Consider the following 20885-nt stretch of genomic DNA (forward strand, 5'->3'; position numbering starts at 1 on the left):
ACCATGGGCCTAAAATCGAATGAAGCCCAACAAGCTAGTCTAAGTCCAACACAGAAGTCTGGTGGCCCAATAAGGCCCAAGCAATGGAAGCCTAAACAATTTCCCAATACCGAGAACATCCAATCCAAGCCCATCTATGAGTACGCAGGGCGTACTCAGCTCGTATGTTAAACGTACTCCTCCTGGGGCTAGTACGCGCAACGTACCAGCTAGGTACGCCCAGCGTACTCCCCAGTGTGCCACCCCCACTCCATTAAGCACTTAAACATTTCAACCCCTACTCCATACTCTTAGACCCTGTCTCAAAAGATGACTTATCACGTAAAGTTGGCAACTTTTCGTGCATGCATGTATTAATGGGGCTCTAAAGCTCAAAAGAGCTTAATAAATGGTCTTAACACATGCATGAGTCCATATACACCATAAAGTTTGCATTTTTATGCATAAGGGACCCCTAAAATATCCAGATCTAAAGGATTAAGCTTCTGAAATGACCTTATCTCACAAGGACCAACCAAAAGGGACCAAATTAGCCATAAACAAACCCAAGAGTAGATCTATGCAAAGAGTTGACAAGTTATGGACTTTATACCTCAAAAGTCACGAAATGAAGAAGCTAAGTCTGGATCTTTAAGCTCTTCTCCAAGGAATGAGTCTTCAATCTTCTTCTACCACTTCAATATGCACGAGAACACACCAAAATGCTTCACAGGATCTCAAAAGCACCTAAACAAAGGATAAGGGCGAGGTTAGGGCTTTCAAGATATGGATGTTGGTCTAAAATGGCCAGGAGGTGAGTTTAAGATGCTTAAATAGGGCACCAACCCTAAAAATTAGGCTTTGTCCCAAGCCAGCGTAACCCCACGTACGCCCAAAGTACGTGGGCGATGCCCGCGATCAAGATCTAGCTAGTACGCTAAACATACTCATAGAGTACGCCCCGCGTACTAGCCAGAGGGCTAATAATGAAATTACTTGTTTATCAAGGGTTAAAAGGAAACTTACAAGGTCTGAATGTTACATTTGGCTTCTAAAGAGAAAGGTTGAATTGGTATTGGCAGTCTAGATCCTTTTAACTCTGCTTTATTTCAAAAGTGGAGATGGAGATTTGTCTTTAATCAAGAGGCTCTTTTGGTGAAAGTGATTTCAGATATTCATGGGTTTGATGACATTGGATGTACGTTTTTTCCCTAATATTCGAGGAAATTATGTTTGGGGTAGGATCGTTGGGTATATTAATACAATGCATGGAAGGGGGATTATTCTTCATTATTTTATTAAAAAAAGGTAAAATATGGTAGTGCTACGAAGTTTTGGAGAGATGTATGGGTAGGCGCCATTCCATTATCTTTTCAAATCCCTAGCCTGTTCTAGCTTGAATTACAGAAAGACCGCTTGGTTAGTACAAGATGGAATGCAGATGGATCATGGGTTCGGCGTACAGATATCCGTGGGGGTGTAGAACAAAGTCAGTTTGAAGACCTTATGTCAATCTTGCATGATGTTCGTCTTTCTTCCGGTAGAGATTAGTGGATTTGAAATTTAGAAGGATCATCTTCTTTCATGGTTAAATATTTGCGTCATTTAATTGATAATTTTTCCCTTTCAAATGGTGGATCTGTGACCAAATGGAACAATTATGTTCCTAGAAAAGTCAATATTCTATGTTGGCGAGTTTTGTGGGATAGAATTCCAACCAGGTGGAATTTGAGTCGTAAAGGAGTAGAGTTAATTTCTTTGATGTGTCCTTTTTGTTTGAAAATCCCAAAAAAATTGGACCATTTTTTTTGGTATTGTGAAGTTTCTAGGTCAATTTGGGAGAAAGTGTTTAGTTGGGTTGATTTGTTTCCTCCTGATTTTCCTGCATTGCGTGAGGTTTTTACTTGGATTGATAACCTTCATTTTCCGATGATTAAGAAGAAGATGCTTGATGCTATTGTTTGTGTCACGATCTGGGTTTATAGCGATTTCGAAACTTGTTTTTCAGTGATGAAGCAAGTCGAAAAGAGTTTATTTTTTATGACATACTTGAGTTTTCATTTTTTTGGTTTGCATAGAGGAACAAAAGGGTCAAGGTTGCTTGGTCTAACTGACTAAATAATTTTTTTTGTTATTTTTTTGTAATTTTTCCTTTTCCCTAGCTTCTTGTTGGTTTTATATGTCGTTCTAAAAAAACAAACCGGAAATTAATCTCATTGATCTAATCGAACACAATAGTTTTGCACCTTACTTCAACTACTATTCGTGGAACTGGTCACAAAATAGCATTAAGCCAATTTGTCACCTTTTGCTCTTTTTTAACCCATTAAAACTATATAATTAACTTAGATGTAAGTTCCGTTGAGACAGTGACGGAGCTTGAAGTTATGATTGGGGGGCCGAAAATAAAATACGTATAAAAATTGAAGAATAGGGGGACCAAAGTCAAATTTTATAGTTTTGGACATAATATGTAACCTTTTCAATACTTATGGACTATATATAAAAAGAAATTAAGGGGGCCACATCCCCCCGGCCCTATATATGCTCCGTCCAATGCGTTGAGATTCAATATAAAATAGTAATCTTGATATTCAACCTCAGCCACATAAGTCAATTCTGCCGCTCTAACCTTCCGACGTACCAGCAGGCGGGTTAGTTATAATCATAAATGATTATGTAGCGCCGTCCGTTCTTTTCACCTCCGCCGTCTTCCCCACCACCACAACCGCCATCGCTACCACCGCTACCACCACCTCTGCCATTATCTGGCCCCACCACTGCCAACTCCGTCACTTATACCACCGCCACCGCCAACTCTATCACTTATACCACCGCCACTGATACCTCTTCTGCTACCAATCGTTATAATCATATATGATTACTCTGTGAATAGACACATATGTATAATCATATATGATTATACCTTTCTGCCATATAATTAGTTACTCCTTGGTATAGTCGGATGGTTTCCAAAATACAACTATTTAATAAGAAACACATATAATGTTAAAAAAAATGTCATAATAAACCGAAAGATAAAGTTATATTGGTATTTCCTTCACTTAAGTTAAATAAACCCGATAGCATCATTTGATAACTTCGTATCATGTTTTCATAATTAAACTGCCTCAATAAAACATTATCAACCTCCATAGCGATATAACTAATTTATAACACCAAAATCAAACCACAAGAATCACAAAATTATAACCCTAAATTCAATAACAAAACATTTGTCTACATGATCTTTGTTAGATTTTTTAATCAAGTGCAAAACATAATTAACTTAAGAATCTAAAATATTCACATACTCCTCAGCTTCTGTTGTTTCTAGGTCCATACTCTTTAATGGCCAAATCAAATGTCGTTAAAATTTGTGGCATTGACATGCCACCAGATACCACAATTTCTGTACAAACAAAAAACATCCCAAAATAAATTACTGTTTTTTTTTTTTTTCAGTGTTGTCTGGATAAATGATGTTTAAAAAGTATCTGAGAAAATAACGACACACTTGGGGAAAATGAAAGAAAAAAATAAATAAAGACAAATTTCTTAAAAGTTAGGACTTAATAGGAAAAGCCTTATTTCACTGACTTTCCTTATTAAGTCATTCTTTCTGTATTAAGTAAAAAAGGAACACATATGTGTACCTTACCAGATCATGTCCCCATTAAGTTAACTTAATGGGGATATGTTTTGATCTGGTAAGCTATATATATGTGTGTTTCTTTTTTATTTAATACAGAAAGAATGACTTAATAAGGAAAGTCAGTGAAACAATGCTTTTTCTATTAAGTCCTAACTTTTAAGAAATTTGTCTTTATTTATTTTTTCCTTTCATTTTCCCCAAATGTGTCGTTATTTTCTCAAATACTTTTTAAACATCATTTACAAAATTAACAAAATAACGAAACGATAACTAACCAATTCCTTCACGAACAGATAAGTTTGGTCTAATAACATCTTTTGATTTCACCAAAAATATATCACCAATGTAAAGATGATTTGTTGGGACATACACCGAAAACAACTCTTCATCCCCCGAATAACTCTATTTTGCAACAAAAAATGTATATATATACATTAACAAATAAATCAATAATTATACAAATATGTACCAATTTTCAAAACATAAAAATACACACCTGGAGAATGAAGGATGAAGTAATGAACCCAAATGCATATTCACCAACACGAGGATGCCTCATAATCACAACTTCCTTAAAAGCTCGTGTATTTTGATCTGCATTTTTAGATTAAAAATTGATTTTCGTTAACCATAGATTATCACAAATAATGTTTATAGAAGTTAGGGTGGGGCCCACGAACCTGGAGATATTGCAGCACTAATTTGCTTAGAGGCATCATAAATATGGCGAACAAATGGCATTCTTTTGATAAACCATTCACCAAGGCTTAAGACAGATGCACCCAACCATGATGACATAAAGATCCCCACCACAAATATGAATGTCACCGAAGTTATAAACCCAAGACCTAAATAAAATTATTTGTACAATTTGATTAATTAGGATCAAAATGATCAATATCATGAAACTTTAACATTGAAATTTGGTGTAAATGAATAGCATACATAACATGTATGCTTACCAAATATATTTATGCCAAGTTGAGCATAGATAGGAGAGAAGAAACCATCCACAAAATGTATAAACCACCATGTTATGTAGAAAGTAATAGCTAATGGTAATAGGATCACACTGCAACAAAAAGAAAATGTGATCATATATTCAAATCTAATCTATGGTTGTAGGTTATTATGATGATAATGAGAAGGGCATTCACGTCTTTTTCACCGTTGAGATATCGAGAAAGTGTTCATGTCATGTCATGTCATATATAAGTAAAAGGATTAGAAATGAGAATTCTGCATACCATCCAGTCATGAATTTTTTAGATGCCCAGCTTTGAAGAACTTTGGAGAAAGTCTACATGAAAAATGTAATGTATGAGGTAAGGTGAATGTAGAAGAGACACCAATAGGACATAAACATAAAATCAATTGTACATTTTGAAAATCTTGGAGCATCAACTGGGATTATTACTAAAAATTGACGATATGAACGAACAATTGGTTCTTAATTTGGACCAAATAACCAAAATAAGACTTGCAATTGAGTTGTTTTTAAGAGACGTGTGACAATGAATGTCAATTCGTAGTGAAGATCCGAATTTTCAATTCAATTCGGCAATGGAACGAAGCACAATTCAGGATTTTCCTTCATTCTCATAAACCCTCCTAAAAAACTCTTAATCAAGACCTAATTTTTCGTTTCAGTAACCAAATCAAAGCAATTACTAAACCTAAAAGCATATACATTAAAAGGTGTTTCGTCTAAAAGTAAAAAACCCTGATCAATACTCAATTAGGATCAATAACCAACCAAACCAAAATGAAGCAATCAAATTTAACAAAATTACATTCGAAAATGCAAAAGGGTATGAAGGAAAACCTCACGGCCGGCGTGATGAGAGAAGGGAGTTGCAGAGGACGGGGGTTTTGGAGATACTTGTTGGTCATCAGGGGTGTTGGCGATGGGTAGAAGCAGCTCTCGATCTCTGTCTCTGATGACGGGTGATATTTGATCACCCATTTTTCTGCAAAATTTCCGAGATATCCTAATAATCTTGAACTTAGAAGAACGAATTTTGTATCGAGAATCGTTGAGAAACGTCTTCTGGGCTAAATAAATTTGGAGTTGCGTGTCGAGAGTTTGAGAACTTTCTGTTAAACCCTGAATATATAAATATATACTTTGAGCACTACGTTAACGCTCCTTTCAATATCAACTTTAATGTTTGGTCCTTCATCAAAAAATTTATCTCCTTTTTATCCAAAAACTATGCCTACAGAGTTTATAAATATGTGATTCAAAGAAATCTCAAATTTTATATGATTTACGATTAAATAAAATACCAAATGGTTGTTTGATAGTTATTTATTGAGTTAGGTTTAATTGAGTCAATATATGATTAAGTTAATGTATGATTGAGTCACGCACAACTATAAATTAAGAGACATATCAAAGAATCAATGACTAAGTTAGAGGCTTTTTAAGTGTGATATTAAACTAGAGATGAGTTTTTTAATCGAAAAACCGAACCGAACTGGAACTGGTTGGAACCAAATAGTGGTATTTGGTCCGGTTTTTAGTTTTTAGTTTAAGGCTTATTCGGTTTTTAATGTTTTTTTGTTCCGGTTCCGAACACCTTCTTAGATAGCACATTTCTTAATAGAACCGAACTGAACTGATTTGAACCGAATAGTGGTATTCGGTCCGTTTTTTAGTTCTTATTTGGAGGATTATTTGGTTTTCGGTTTTTCGGTTTCAGTCCGATACCAGACTGATTTATATACCTATATTAAATAGTTTGGATCTGACCGAGTCGACTTAGCCTATTACTAGACCCAATAAGAGGCATATCAAACAAGCCCTTGTCCTATAATATAACACATTAATTCATATCGGGGCACCAAATGATGTTGGCCTTGCTAGTAGGCCAAAACATCATAATACATTATTGTCACGTACTTAAGTTCAAAACCATTCCATACCCGTGCGGTGAGGTTCCCCGTAAAACCCCGAGGCCAACCTTCCTACATACACATCTCAACTAGTTTAACTGAATAATTGTGTCTACCCCTATAGCTATTAATCCCATTCACAGTCAAGCCCTCTTGCGATTATGACTCGGCTTGATGGAAACAACTAGACTAACAATGCCATATATGCATATGCATCTCGCTTTGATCTCAACGAAAAGCTAAAAAGTAGCATGGTCTTCCTCTATAGGTTTCCACGATCACACCATATATGGGTCGTGACATTCTCCTACTGCTAAAATGCAACATTTCCTTGTGTCATATAACAAGAACTTATGCAAAGTCAAGTTTATCAACATATTATATAGCCATACACAAAAACCCACTATGGCCACCTCATATGATCTCTGGCCTATTAGGATGGAGCTTCTACTTCTTTGCCCCTCGAGTGTGGAGCTCTCTTGATGTCACCCCCTCGAGTTAGAAGCAACTTGTCCCTTCTCTTGAACTTCACAAAGTGAGTACCATATAGTATGGTTTTCTGTAGTCCCACACTTAGGATCTTCCCAGAATCCCATTTAACTACACATCCATGAACCACAATCCTATATCACAACCCATTGGGTCAGATTCCTTGGCATATGGACACCTATAATATTTCCAAAAATATGGAGTAAGTTGCCTATACTTTTGGGCGCTTCACCCTTTTGTCTGCCTCTACGGACCTATGAAAGTGTGTAACATTGGTATTGTCTTACGTCATCTTTCTATGATACCAATTGTCACATACTTAAGTTCATAACCATTCCTTACTCCTACATCGTCCCAATTTTCCTCGTAAAACCTCAAGACTAGTCTTCCCACATATATGTGTTATATATAATATTCACATAGTGTACACATATAATTTTTCAGTTAAAAGAGAATTTAGTTAAGGTAAATATAATAGGGACATGTATTATTAGGTAATGAACAAATTACTGAAATCGTCCCTATGGTTTGGTTAAAACTACTAGTTTGGTCCCTAAGTTTTTTTTTTGCACTCGGACCGTCCCTAGGTTATGATTTTATTGCGTTTTTCGTCCTTTATAGAAATAAAAAGACTATATTGCCCTTTGTATTTTCTTTATTAATTTTCTCGTTTGTCATTTATAAATTATAAAAAAACTAATTAAACAATTTATAGATATGTAGGACCTAGTCTCCTCTCACTCCCACCATTATGAATGCCACTCGACACCACCAGTAGTCACCGGAGACCACCAACAACCACCGGGACTCATATCTAGAAAAATCGAATCCACCACCGACGACCTCTAGAAACCTGACCGCCACCACCACATGTGTCAATCTAACCACCGTTATTGACATCGAAAACCAATATCGAACACCGCCAACAGATCTAGATTTGGTTCTACTTCCGGTTAGCATCTGCCACCGTCACTGTTGTTGCGGCGGAGAAAAGAACAGGGGGTTTCAGATTTGGATCTGGTACTCCCCACCAGTTTGGATCCCTCACCAGTCACCACCATTGTTGTTCTGGTCCAAAGAACAAGCAGATCAGAAGCATTTCATGGAAATGGTGGAGATGGCGTAGATCTGCCTGAAGGAAATGTTTCTTGAAGTCAGAAGGTGAAGAAGACGTGGTAGATGGAAGAAGATGAGTTACAGAGGTCTAGGGCTGAAGACGGAAGGATATCTCGTTAATCAGCCCGTTTTCGTCTCGTCGCCCCCATCTCTTCTCGTCGCCCTCATCTGATCCATTGAGAGGTCTGACCATCGATTGCATTTGCTCCCTCCTCGCTCCTCCCTCTGCACCATCGTTCCTCTCGTTTCCCTACGCCGGTGGGTGAGGGTGGGAATGATGGTGATGATCGGAAAGAAGAGGTGGTCGGAGATGGTGTCCGGCGATTGGAGGTCGTCGGCAATGGTTGTCGGTGATGAAAGAAGTGGGTGGGGGCAAAAATATGGTGGGGTTAACTGGTTATGGTGCTGGGGGGGGGGGGGGTTGTAAAGTGGGCCTAATTATTGTTTTTATTATTAATAAATATACAATCAATAATAATAATAGTAAGGGAAAATACATTAGAAAGGGCAAAAGAGTCTTTTCACCTTGGTCAGGGACGAAGAACGCAACAAACTAAAATGGTAGGGATCGTCCGAGTGCAAAAAAAAAGTTAGGGACAAACACGTAATTTTCGTAAAACCACAGGGACGATTTCAGTAATTTGTTCTTAGGTAATTAACTCACCTCAGTTATTATGGATACCAAATTTCACTTCTAGAGTTGTTTGGATGTCTAAATGGTCACCTAAAAATCATCACTAATTAAGTAATTAGTTGTTAGTTACCTTATAATTCTCCAAGTTAAATTATATATACTTTAACATCACATTGTATACCTTACATATCATGCATAAGTTTATGGAAAGGTTATGGAATAAACTAGGACTATATTCGACCGAGTGGATTGACCTAATAACACAAAACGAGTTTAAACCTCCAATAAGCTTTCGCAACTTGTATACTTTGATCCCAAGACTGCTAATTCCAACTCTAATGACTTAGGATGCTTAATTAGAGTTTAATGCTTTGTTCCAACACTAACTTAAAAATATGATTAAATTCAAGAACATCCCTAATTTATCAAATAAATAATGGTCTTTACTATCTCCCAGTTAAAACTTTAAAACTTAAGGTATGACCACTAAATTGGAATCTATCCGATTATTTGAACTTATAACACTATAATCTAATTCAAAATCATTAGACAATATTAAATTCATAGTCAAAATTTAAATTGTCAAGGATGATCCACCAATGTTAGAGTTCATAAACTTCATCAAAGTTTCATAACATAAAATCTGACCATCATGGTGATTTTAACACATGAATTGGACTTGGAATCATTAAAATTAAATCTAAAAACACTCACAAGCCTAATCATACTTCAAAATTGTTTCATTTAATAATGGATGAATTCATAAATCCATGTGTAACATCCTCATTTCGTGATTAAGTTTAAAATTTATTAAAATAATTAAATTAAATAATAAATATATAATTATGTAAATAAAAAGAAAGTAATGAAAATATTTTTAAGTTCTCAATTAGAAAATAAAGTTTTATGATTTTATATGGCAAAATATCTAAAAGTGGGGTAATTTTGATAATTTAGGAAAACCCTTGTATGTTGATCAAGGCTTAACTTGAATAAATATTATGGACCATATTTGTTACAATTATTGTTGTAAGGGGTTAAATTTATAAAATCAAATTAAGGCTAGTTGTTAAAGTCCATTGGTGGTAAAAGTGATAAAATATAGAGTTGAGGGGTAATAGTTAACAATTGCATAAGTTAAGAAACTATCTTCTCCCCAACCTATATGATTCAAATCTAATCTAGAGATTGAAAAATACCTATGGAGATTTGGAGCTTTTGAGAAGGTTTTGGAGTGGAAATCAAAGTCTTTGTGTTAAAATTGAGCTAGGAGAATTGAAAAGATACAATTAAACCTTATCTTTTTCCTAAATTCAAGTTAGGGTTAGGAGAAATCTTCCAACCCAAAATTTAAGCATGTTAAAGATGTTTGATTGAGGTTTTGAATTATTTTGATCATTATATTGCTAGTCTTCTTCATTTCTTAGCATTTCAAACTTGATTTAAGTATAAATGAATTTTTGAAGCTTCAAAACACTAACAACGATGGAAATTTCAATACAAGTTTATTCTCATAAAGTTAATGTTGTTTCTAGGTTTACTTTGATGTTTATAAGAATTATTTAAGCTAATGAATCCACAATTTGTTAATAGTTATGCTAATTGATCTAATGGAGATTTTCAAGTTGACATTTGGCTTCAATGGAGTGTGTCAAGCTCATTTTCATTGTTTAATCTAGTCATTTGACCATTAGAACTCATTGGAATGTTTTAATCTTAAGTGATTCAGTCAAACTGAAACATGATTTTTGATGATTTGTAATTAATAGTGGTTTTGTGTTATATTGGAACACATGGAACTTCATTTGAGTGTTTACAATTTTTGCATGTTATTGATTTAATGGATCATCACTTTTGTCCATTTATCTTTGTATAATTATGTTTTAAAAGGTTAAAATCAATTTAGGGTATCATTTAACTCTATTAAGAAAGTTGGAATCAATGTAGATGAATTTATGAGGTTAAATGAGGCTTAAGGCTTAATGTGGGAGTTAAACGACTTCTATCAAAATCATCAAAATTTTCAAAATATTAAGACCTTGCTAATTAATTCATTAATGAAATAAGTTGTAATTAAGTAGTAAAATATGTTATTAGGACTTATTTCACATACACTTCTAATGTGGAGGGTCTATGAAGGTTTGAGAGTAGTGAAATCATTGTACATTACCTAAACTTGTCAGAAATATGGAAATGGATAGGTCCGGGCACTAACACGGTTCATATTTTTTTTAAAAGAATCAAAGGACACAACCCATGTCCTATTCTATCTTGAAACCATGAAAACATCATAACTTTTATTTGGTTGATCCGTTTGACCTCAAACCAATTTCATTGTTCTTCCAGTGACTTAACTAGCTTATTTATAATATAAAATAGATTCGTCGTGTTTTAATTAATTATTAATAGCTTAATACAACTTAAATGATGAGCATAAACTATTTATATATGAGCATAAACTACTAGCCTAATATGAAGCTAATGTGAGTAAATACCAAGAATACATGTCCTGTATAACTACTTTGGGTAGAAGTTTGACTTATTTATATATAATGATACTCTTTATTTCTATGTGACTGATGTATATAATTTGTTGTATTCATGAAATATATTTTGAAAGTGTTTTCACTTATGGAATATTATGTTTGGTTTAAAAACTTGTTTAAGCATCTTATATTTATATGTCAATTAGGATGGATCGACGTGAGTGCTTCCTGGATACTTTTGGGATTAACTCCCGTTACCTCATGGTTGACCGTTTTGACATAAGTTGTCACATAAGCTATAAAGTTTAGGGATGGAATTTGTCAACACATAAACTATAAAAAGAAAAACTTCGTATCAAATAGAAAGCACTCGACCTAACACATAAGGAATGTCAATACCTCTCCTTTCCAAATTGGTTATGGCAGGCAACTTATTCAAATATTTGACCATGATAGTGACTAACTTATTCCATTTAGCTGGAATTATGTCCACTATCAAAGTGAGTGTGTCAGTTTCTATTTAGTCCTTGGTTGGAACTCGGTGGGATTTAGATATCATATTTTTGACACGTATGCAGATTAGTTAGGTGATTTTTGAGGCTTCATTTATACCATATTGTCAAGACTTTCTTGGAAGCCACTTGCTATATGCTTTACTGGGTTCTTTAGTTGGTTCGGAATGCTACTATCTTCACCAAAGTGAAGCCTATGATATTGAGATTTTGGGCTTCTAATAGGTGTAGAAATGTAAAACCTAATAGGGTTGGGTGGCTTTATTATCATATTTTGTTTAGAATGATGTAATTTTTGGTAGTCTAGCTTATTGCTATATTTTTAATGAAAATTTTTTATTCAATGAATAAATAAATAAATAAATAACACTCAACGAAAAATCCGTGCAAAAAATATGAAAGAAAGTATGAAAATTTTAAAATCTTAATGGTGAATATTAATCATCTAAGGGGAAGCACACTTAAAGCGGCTCAAACGGTGAAGGACGTAATAACAAAAAATAGGACTTCTTTTTAAATGTTAATATTATTAGTATGTAATTTTCTTTTTTAATTTAATTTATTGTATTTTAATTTTTTTAATTTAGTGATAATTTTAATTATTAATATTTTATCTTAAATTTACTTATTATTATTTGTGTTAAAAATAAAGATTGAAGGGAAAAAAAAATTAACATAGATGGAAACAAATAAATTAAAAATTAAATAGAAATAAGATGATGATGATGACTGATATAGAATAGAAGAAAATGTATAACAGTTGTGTCTGTTTTGCAGGTACATGGATGAAAGTGTTGACCACCTTTTGTTTTCCTGTGTGTTTGTTGATAAATTGTGGCAGTTGCTTGTGAATTACTCTTTATTTTTTAGAAGCTTCTCTTTATTCTTGCTCGGACTTGGAGAAGATGATCGATTATGTGGACATGGGAAGAAATCTTCACAAACTTTGTGATTTTTTTTGAAAGGGCAAATAAAACTTGTGATGTATGTTATCTATACCACTCTTTGGTTTATTTGGGAAGCGTATAATGGAGTTGTTTTAAGAAATGATCGACGAGTTGTCATAGTTATTGCATATGACATTTGTGTGAAAACTTTTAATTGGTTAAAGCATAGGTTTAAATTTTGTAATTTAGATTGGTGGGTTTGGTCTTACTCTATTTTAAACTTTTGTTGCATCTGACTTGAACTCTTTGCTTAAGTCCTCTTTTTTACTAATATATTTATTGTTCGCTGTTCAAAAAATATAACAGCCTAAAACTGACAAAAGACTTTGGTAATCCATATTTGATTAGGGGTGTGATAAAAAAACAAAAACCGAATAACCAAATCGAACCAAATGATGTTTGGTATGTTTGGTTCGAATTATGTGATTTTTGGTTAATTTGGTTTGGTAACCGAATAAAGATATCTTATTTGGTTTGATTTTGGTTATATTTTTATTATTTTTTAAAGTGAAAAAACTGAATAAGCAATTTAATTTATATATATATATATATATATATATATATATATATATATATATATATATGAATTAACATTTTATATATAATTTTATAGACTAGTTACTATATAGATTTTCATAACTAATTATTTAATTAGTAACTATTATAAATTTATAATTGTTTTATATTTTATATTAAAAAAACAACAACAAATTAGTCACATGTCAATTAACTTACGATTATTTCTTTCATCTTCATATACTAGTAAAACTATATTAACATATCTGTACTACTAGTGTGTTTGTATCGGCTCTTCAAGACAACACATCGTGAAAAATTGAATATAATATGTTATATATTAGTGAATTTTCTCCATTTAGTAAAAGTTAGTATTTTTCTATTTTAATTTTTTTTAAAACTACGTGTGAAATTTTATTCGGTTTAACCGGTAAACCGAACAAAAAAAACATAACCAATAATAAACCGAAACCGATTAAACTGATCCTTATTCGGTTTGGTTATGATAGGATTTAAGATATAAGAAAACCGAAAAACCGAATTGATTTAACCGAAAACCAAAAAAACCGACCAAATAACACCCTATACTTGACCTTGGAATTGCTCATAACAATATAAAATCAAATTTTACTTTATAAAAGGAAATGTTTTTTTTTCAATATGTATTCTCAAAATACATTTTGCCCAATTAATTTCATTTGGCAAATTCAACAACAAATAAAGATTAACTAACACTTACGTTATGTTACTGTTTCTATTCCACATGAAGTTTGATAAAAATAAATTTTAAATGATATGTCAACACGTAACAAGTCTGAAACTTAAATTGATCATTCTAAACTTAATCAAATACGATGTTGACAAATATTTATGTCATTTCACATGTTACATATTACGTGTCGATAGTTCCCTTTGAATAATGAAAATAAAATAAAGGTGTGGTACTTTATATACAAAAAGTGACAATCATAAGTCATGGGTGTCATCTTGGATAACAACTAACTTGATGGGTACATGTTGAGACTCTTGTGAAAAACAACAAAACATGCCACCATACAATGGCAGTGGACCTCTCTTATACGTCTAAAATCCGTCGACTAGAACTTTCATGTTTGTTAAAGGACTTATGGCCCCTAATTTCTCATCTACAATCACACTCTTTTCCTATTTTCCAATGATCACACTATAAATATTAAATACCAAGAATCTTGATTTTCATGGGTAAAATCAAGAAACTATAGAATATGTTGGAAGGGAAAGCATATGTGAAGGACACAGATATGCCATTGAAGATGCAGGCTCATGCCATGGATTCTGCATCTCAAGCTCTTGATATCTATGATGTTGTTGACTACACCTCCATTGCTGCTTACATCAAGAAGGTATCTTTTTTGCTTGTAGATCTTTCTTTTTTTGTGATTAATTTTGTGAAATAAGTTTGTGGGGTTTTGATGAATATGCAGGAATTTGATAGGGTTTATGGAAGTGGATGGCAATGTGTTGTGGGTTCAAATTTTAGTTGTTTTTTCACTCATTCAAAAGGGTCTTTCATCTATTTCTCATTGGAGACTCTCAGTTTCCTTATCTTTAAAGGTGCTTCATGATTTTCTTTATCAAGAATTAGGGTTCTTCATCTTTATGACTTTATATGTATAGAATAGATAGATTGTTCCAAATCACTTGCAGCATTTAATTGTGTACCCTTTTTATTTGGCCATGATCTTAATTTCAGATTAGTTAAGTAGTACTCGTTTTCTTGAAAAAGAGGAGCACTAGGAAATTTAAAATTTTAAAATTTTGCTTAATATACTAAAATTCTCTATCTAAGATAGCGTGTGATTATGTGAAACATCAAATTTAATAAGGAGATAACAATTTCAGTTTTTTATGCAAGTCTAAATGCAAGAAATAATAATGCACTTCAATTTGTTGGCTATTATAACATTCTATTTTCATTTATTTCTATTTATTACTTTCTTTTATAAGAATGTACTATATAAAAAAAGTTATTTCTATTACTTCGTTTTTTTTCTTACCAAGGCAATGCATTTTTGAAAAATCTTCCCGATTATAGTATATCATGCTTTAATTTTTTTTATCTTTTTTCATACATTAGAGTAACATAAATTCTTTGTGTTTGAATGACATATTGTGGTAAATTTTTAAAATTTCAATGTTACAATAAAAAAAACCAAAAATAGGATGCTATAATAAACAAAATCAATAAAAGTTTGCAACTATTTCTATCATTTAACTTTTTTCTTTATCTACATACATAACATTATATCCCAAAATATACTATGATAATATCATTAGATATTCCATTTTCTTTACACTATAAAACGTTACAAAAGAAACTTTTCACGATCTAAAACCTATTTCTAATACAAGTTCCATAAGCATATCATCAATTAATTTACTTAAAACAATCTTCTCCAAATCCAACACAGCTTCCTCAACTTCATCTAGAGTACAACCATCTTTCCAACCACTACTCCATGTTCCTCCCATTTTATTTAAACATAAATCTCTTTCTAAAAACTCATAAACCGTATCTCCATTCGAACTCTCATTTGAAAACTTACTATAATTTCTTAAATTTTCAACTCCTTTCACAATCTCCCTCATTAACTCGTCTTCTTCTAAACCACAATTTCTTGATGCTAACATGGAAATTGTAAGCCATGGATTTTTCCTTCGGTTTTCATGCTCCAAAAACTCGTTTACACAGTCTTGAAAAAGCCCAAAATTTGTGGGCTCGAAATCTTGAAAACTGCCTATAGTTTTCAAGATTTCGGAATTTTGAAAACTACTTACAGTTTTCAAGATTTCAAAATCTTGAATATTGCTTTCAGTTTTCAAGATTTTGGAATCTTGAAAACTGTTTGTAGTTTTCAAGATTTCGTCTTTTGGTTGGTTGACATCAGAAACACCCGTTTCTTCCGGATCATTTCTTGTAACTTCAGAATCTTGAATTTCTTGCTCTTTAGGCGAATCAATCTGTAAAACTTCATGAATCTGCAATACCATGTATCAATGTTAGGATTAAAAACATATACTTTCGTAAAAATAAAGGGTTATTCTTCGATCCCAATATCCACAAAGAGCCCAATCCACATTGGAATTAAAACGTGCCAATTTCTAATATCTAAAGTTTAAAAGAACTCACAATGGTAGACGACGGCTCGTTGACTTTGTTGACCACTTTTTCTAACTTCACATTCTTCTTTTGATTACTAGACTTGTTGGAAGATAAACCTGAAGATGATATTCGTTTTGTGATGGGATTCGTGAGAGCTTTTTTCTTTGGCTTCAAGGAATCATTTTTCGAATCCGAATTTGTTAATTTCACATTCTCAACTTGTTTCTTCTTTAATTGTGGTGGAATCTTTTGAATCTTATCTATCTTTTTCTCCATTTCTTGCTTTCTTTCTTGTTTCATAACACCTTGAACACAACCTTTCTGCTTATTACACCCCGATTTCTCTCTACTCTTCATTGCTTTCTCTTCGGCTTTCGCCTTTTCTTGATGAAGCTTTCTAATCGAATTTGTATTCACATTCACATTCACATTTCCTTTACCTTTCTGGGGTTTCATTAAAACAATCGGTGGCACATCATCATCTTCAAATCTTTTTTGTTTAATTTCCCGTTTGTTGCTTCTCAAAAGCCCTTTCGTTTGCACCATTTTGATGATTTCATCTAATGTCATATGTTCTCTATCCATCTTTTGAGCAAAAAAGTTCGGTTTCTTTCCATTTGGCAAATCAACATCAAAAAATGGCCTCATTTTGCTACTTTTCAACTTATTAATAGAAGTAGAAGGAACTGGTTTTGAAGGAAACTCATCTAACCCCATGAGTTTTGCAATCAAGTTTGACCCCTTTGACTTATCCTCAGTAGCCCTTGAAGATAATGACTCAGAAGATGTAAACTCATGAGTCGAATACACCATTGAAGAAGATCTACTTGAACTCGTTGAAGCCATATCCGGTGACAACTGCAATTTCCTTTCACCTACAAACAATATCATTATCAGTAACAATATCGGTATTATCAGTAACAGTATCAGTAACAGTATACGGATTTAAACTTTTTAGCACCTGCTAGCTCCCTGCTACCTGAAAAAGCACTTTCTTGAAAAGACTTGTTTGGCAAAAGATTTTGTTTTGAAAGCCCATCTCTAATCACATCCCTTAGCTCTGAATAACAATCTTTTGAAGACCCATTTTCTGATTTTCTTTGCTTTTCAAAACCCATATCATAACTTTGAAAGCTTTCAAATCGATCTGAGTTGATTTTCCCAACAAGAACTTCACTTGACTTTTCTTGTTTTTTCTTCAACTTAGTCATACATGAAGCTTCTTGCAATTTTCCAAGCATCATGAGAGATTCTTGAAGATCAAGAGCGCCTTTTAGCAAATCTTTAGCTATATCTTTCGGTTGACTTCTGAAATGACCCCCGTTTGACCAAGAATCGATAGCTTCGTTTAGCTTTTGAGCTCCATTTTTGACCTCGACAAGCTCGTAGGAAGATGGGGCTTTACTAGAAGACATTTTTTCTTTTTCTTTTTCTTTTTCTTTCGAATTCTTTAACGTTTTTGTAGGATCAGTTTTGGAGATTCTGATTGTTTTCCCTTCGATGACACCTCTTGGATCTTCGCAGGTGACAAATGATCGATACACAACTGATCTCAAGCGTTCTTGAGGCATATTCTAATTAGAACAAAAAAATGGATTGAAGAAGTCAGAAAATTTATAAAAAATTAAGAAGAACCCCGTTTGGGGTACATTTGTTGCGCAATCTGTTGAGGATTTTTAATCGAGAAAAAGACAAAATTCGAAGAAATTGTCCGGCTTCATACCAGTTAAAGACAAAAGCAAAAAAAAATTGAAGAATCATCAATTGCCGCCATTAAAGAATCAAGTTCAAACAGTGACAGATCTAAACAAGAAGCCAAAAAGAAAGCTAGAAGTGAATTAGGTTAAATACGCGTTTGATTGAAGAAGAAAGCGTACCTTTTTTCGAGTGTTTATTTGCTACCAGACAGAAGTAATCACCATCGACTAAAACCCAAATTCTTTCTCAAATGTTTAACTAAAAGGAAACACCCAGATGAAGAAAATTGAAATTGAGGTCACAAAACCGCCATTAATGACCACGAAATTAAGTTTCTCACATGGTATCCGTTAGTTCCGTGATGAGAAAACGAAAAGAGAGCAGACCAGATCCACACAGAAAAAACAAAAGAGCGTATGAATCTTGACTTTATGTTGCGAACCCACCTCGAAAACACTACTGATTTCCCCTTTTCCCACCATGAAAACAAAAGAAAAAAAAAACAGAGTGTACTGATTATTGAAATCAAGATTTCAAGAAGGTAATGAAATTGTTTTCAATCGGGTTAAACAATCGACACCGAAATCTTTTCAGTTGCCATTGATGAAGGCGAGAACTTGAAAAATGGCTAACGAGAGGAAGTTTGCAAATGAAGCAACGTAGTCGCTGAAGATTTAGTAGCGATTTGAAGCAAAATGGTGGGGGAGTTAAAAACTTAAAAGAACATTATTAGGTCAGGTGAGCAATAATTGAAAGTTTTAAGGAAATCTGTGATCAATGTTCTCATGGGTATCATCATGAATTCAGAGCCCTTATTTTTAGGGGTATCCCAAGAAATTATACTTCATCGAAATTAAGCAATACTTATATTATAAAATCATATCATCATGTGATAAAATCATCATCGTTTTGGCTACCCGCATGTGATTATGAAGAAAGAGTGAAGACCCTCTAAAAATATTTAATGTGAAAATCTAAAGCTTGTGCTGATTGATAACACAACCGTTATTTCCCCATGAAAGTATTGTATTAAAAAGTAAAAGTATTGTATTAGAAAAATGATAGCGTAATTTTGTCTAGATTCTTGAAATTTTTGGTTTTCTATTATTATATTCATCTCTAACGCCTATAATTCTTTACTTATTATTCGAGTAGTTATCTTAAATGATGTTTTAATTGACTAATCAAATTATGTGTTCCTTAGGATTAAAGTACTTCAAATATGTTTTGATAAGATCAAATTGATAAAACCAAAGAATATTTTCATGTTGGATTTTAAAAACTTTTTTTTTTTCTAATAGATTTATACATCTCAACCACTATATATATCATCATAGTAGTTGTTAATCTATTTGTAAAATATAAAACATAAATTATTTCTATTTTAGTTATTTTAAATAGTATTTTGGTAATGACTAATTTCTTAGCCCCAATATTATTTCTAAGATTAATTAACAAATCAAACATTATTGTTCGACTTTGAAAATTGTGAAATAATTCATTGAATCATACGTCTTTTATGTGAAAATGGACACGGTTAAACAATACACCAAAACTTTGTGATGTGAAAAATATGAAATAGTCCATTAAATCGTACATCTTTATGTGAAAGTGAACATGGTTAGAGGATATACCAAAACTTTGGGATGTGAAAGATATGAAATAGTACATTGAATCACATGTCTTTATGTGAAAATGCATATGGTTAGACAATATACCAAAACTTTGTGATATGAAAATTTGAAATAGTCCATTAAATCATATGTCTACTTTTATTCGAGATGACCAAACTGGTCAAAGGTTGTTGCAACATGAGCTAGTGTTTTGGGCCCATAAAACCTGAGGTGCCTAATTTCCTTTTTTTTTTTCCATAACCCTAATATATATATATGTATATAAACTCATCAATTATATGTGTAAGGGACCATTAGAATCATCAATTGTATTTGTAAGGGACCATAAAAAATAGAATAAAATGTCAACTACCATTATTTGGTGTAAATGTAAAAGATATCTATTTTTTGGCTCTTAAAGTAAACATTTATTAATTTGCAGGACAAAATACAATTCAGAAAGAGAACTATTGGTTATGATTAAGCTTATATGTATACGTGTGTGTGTGTATATATATATATATATATATATATATATATATATATATATATATATATATATATATATATATATATAAAGGGAGATGATTCGTACGCAATATGTTTTATACATACACAACTTGTGTTTTCAAATATTGTATTGTATAACTCTATAAAACATAAATTGTTGTGTACGTAAATGAATTATTGTGTACAAATTGCTTTCCATATATAAAACACTAGAATTTAGGTATGTGAGATCCTGAAAGTTCTCAAATGTCATGCCCGTATTGAGATTGACTACAAGTATCAATTAAATATATTTTTGTTGTCAATCTATATTTTCATTTTTATTATTGAATTTATGTAACGCCCAGTTTTCAAGTAAATTTCCTTAAATTCTAAGTGGATATTGATTTCGTGCATGGGTCGAGCACGTCGGGCGTACCATGGAAAAACTTGGACACGTGACTTTCCCCCTAGTACGTTGGGCATACATATGGTATGATGGGCGTACGTAATCTAGGGGCGAACCCTAAATTTTAGGGTTTGGACCCTATTTAAGCAACCTTATGCCCCAAACTTCTCTCATTACCAGCCTCCATTGTCCCTAAAAGCACTATCTTAAAACCCTAACCCATTTTTTTGAGAGAATTGATCCTTGTGTGTGTTTTGGTGTGTGCTTGGTGCATTTTGAAGAAGAAGAAGCTTGGTGAAGGA

The 20885-nt window shown here is 32.8% G+C and overlaps 3 protein-coding genes across 4 annotated transcripts; 1 reads left to right on the forward strand and 2 right to left on the reverse strand.

Annotated features, from left to right (window-relative positions):
• Nucleotides 1-3164: 3164 nt before the first annotated feature.
• LOC145111007 (protein LIKE COV 1-like) lies at nt 3165-5743 on the reverse strand. Its single transcript, XM_079047308.1, has 7 exons — nt 5460-5743; nt 4882-4934; nt 4597-4706; nt 4315-4482; nt 4131-4228; nt 3910-4036; nt 3165-3391 (listed from the first exon to the last, which is right to left on the reverse strand). The coding sequence occupies exons 1-7, from the start codon at nt 5598-5600 to the stop codon at nt 3297-3299; spliced, it is 792 nt and encodes a 263-aa protein (XP_078903434.1). The 5' UTR covers nt 5601-5743; the 3' UTR covers nt 3165-3296.
• An 8595-nt stretch (nt 5744-14338) lies between these two features.
• Nucleotides 14339-14996, forward strand: LOC145116127 (uncharacterized). The gene is made up of 2 exons (XM_079052480.1): nt 14339-14614; nt 14696-14996. Exons 1-2 carry the CDS (start codon nt 14477-14479, stop codon nt 14834-14836), a joined length of 279 nt encoding a protein of 92 aa, XP_078908606.1. The 5' UTR covers nt 14339-14476; the 3' UTR covers nt 14837-14996.
• Nucleotides 14997-15456: 460 nt separating this feature from the next.
• Nucleotides 15457-19031, reverse strand: LOC145115022 (uncharacterized). Of its 2 annotated transcripts, none has more exons than XM_079051169.1 (4): nt 18252-19031; nt 17354-17948; nt 16402-17249; nt 15457-16250 (listed from the first exon to the last, which is right to left on the reverse strand). In XM_079051169.1, the coding sequence occupies exons 2-4, from the start codon at nt 17943-17945 to the stop codon at nt 15594-15596; spliced, it is 2097 nt and encodes a 698-aa protein (XP_078907295.1). In that variant the 5' UTR covers nt 17946-17948; nt 18252-19031; the 3' UTR covers nt 15457-15593. The 2 variants fall into 2 exon arrangements, with proteins under 2 accessions (XP_078907295.1, XP_078907294.1); XM_079051168.1 differs by having other exon boundaries at nt 17336-17948; nt 18252-19029.
• Between the last annotated feature and the right edge of the window lie 1854 nt (nt 19032-20885).

The sequence above is a fragment of the Lactuca virosa genome, chromosome 5 (assembly GCF_052849685.1).
Source record: "Lactuca virosa cultivar CGN04683 chromosome 5, Lactuca_virosa_CGN04683_v6, whole genome shotgun sequence".
Lineage (NCBI taxonomy): Eukaryota > Viridiplantae > Streptophyta > Magnoliopsida > Asterales > Asteraceae > Lactuca > Lactuca virosa.

Excerpts from the sequence above, each read along its gene's own strand:
- LOC145111007 (XM_079047308.1), bottom strand. The coding sequence starts at position 5,600 with ATGGGTGATCAAATATCACCCGTCATCAGAGACAGAGATCGAGAGCTG. Across the intron at positions 4,229-4,314 it reads TAGTGCTGCAATATCTCCAG|ATCAAAATACACGAGCTTTT; the intron begins GTTCGTGGGCCC and ends CTAAAAATGCAG. Across the intron at positions 4,037-4,130 it reads CTTCATCCTTCATTCTCCAG|AGTTATTCGGGGGATGAAGA; the intron begins GTGTGTATTTTT and ends GTTGCAAAATAG.
- LOC145116127 (XM_079052480.1), top strand. The coding sequence starts at position 14,477 with ATGTTGGAAGGGAAAGCATATGTGAAGGACACAGATATGCCATTGAAG. Across the intron at positions 14,615-14,695 it reads TTGCTGCTTACATCAAGAAG|GAATTTGATAGGGTTTATGG; the intron begins GTATCTTTTTTG and ends ATGAATATGCAG.
- LOC145115022 (XM_079051168.1), bottom strand. The coding sequence starts at position 17,945 with ATGCCTCAAGAACGCTTGAGATCAGTTGTGTATCGATCATTTGTCACC. Across the intron at positions 17,250-17,335 it reads AGGTAGCAGGGAGCTAGCAG|GTGAAAGGAAATTGCAGTTG; the intron begins GTGCTAAAAAGT and ends TATTGTTTGTAG. Across the intron at positions 16,251-16,401 it reads ACGAGCCGTCGTCTACCATT|ATTCATGAAGTTTTACAGAT; the intron begins GTGAGTTCTTTT and ends ATGGTATTGCAG.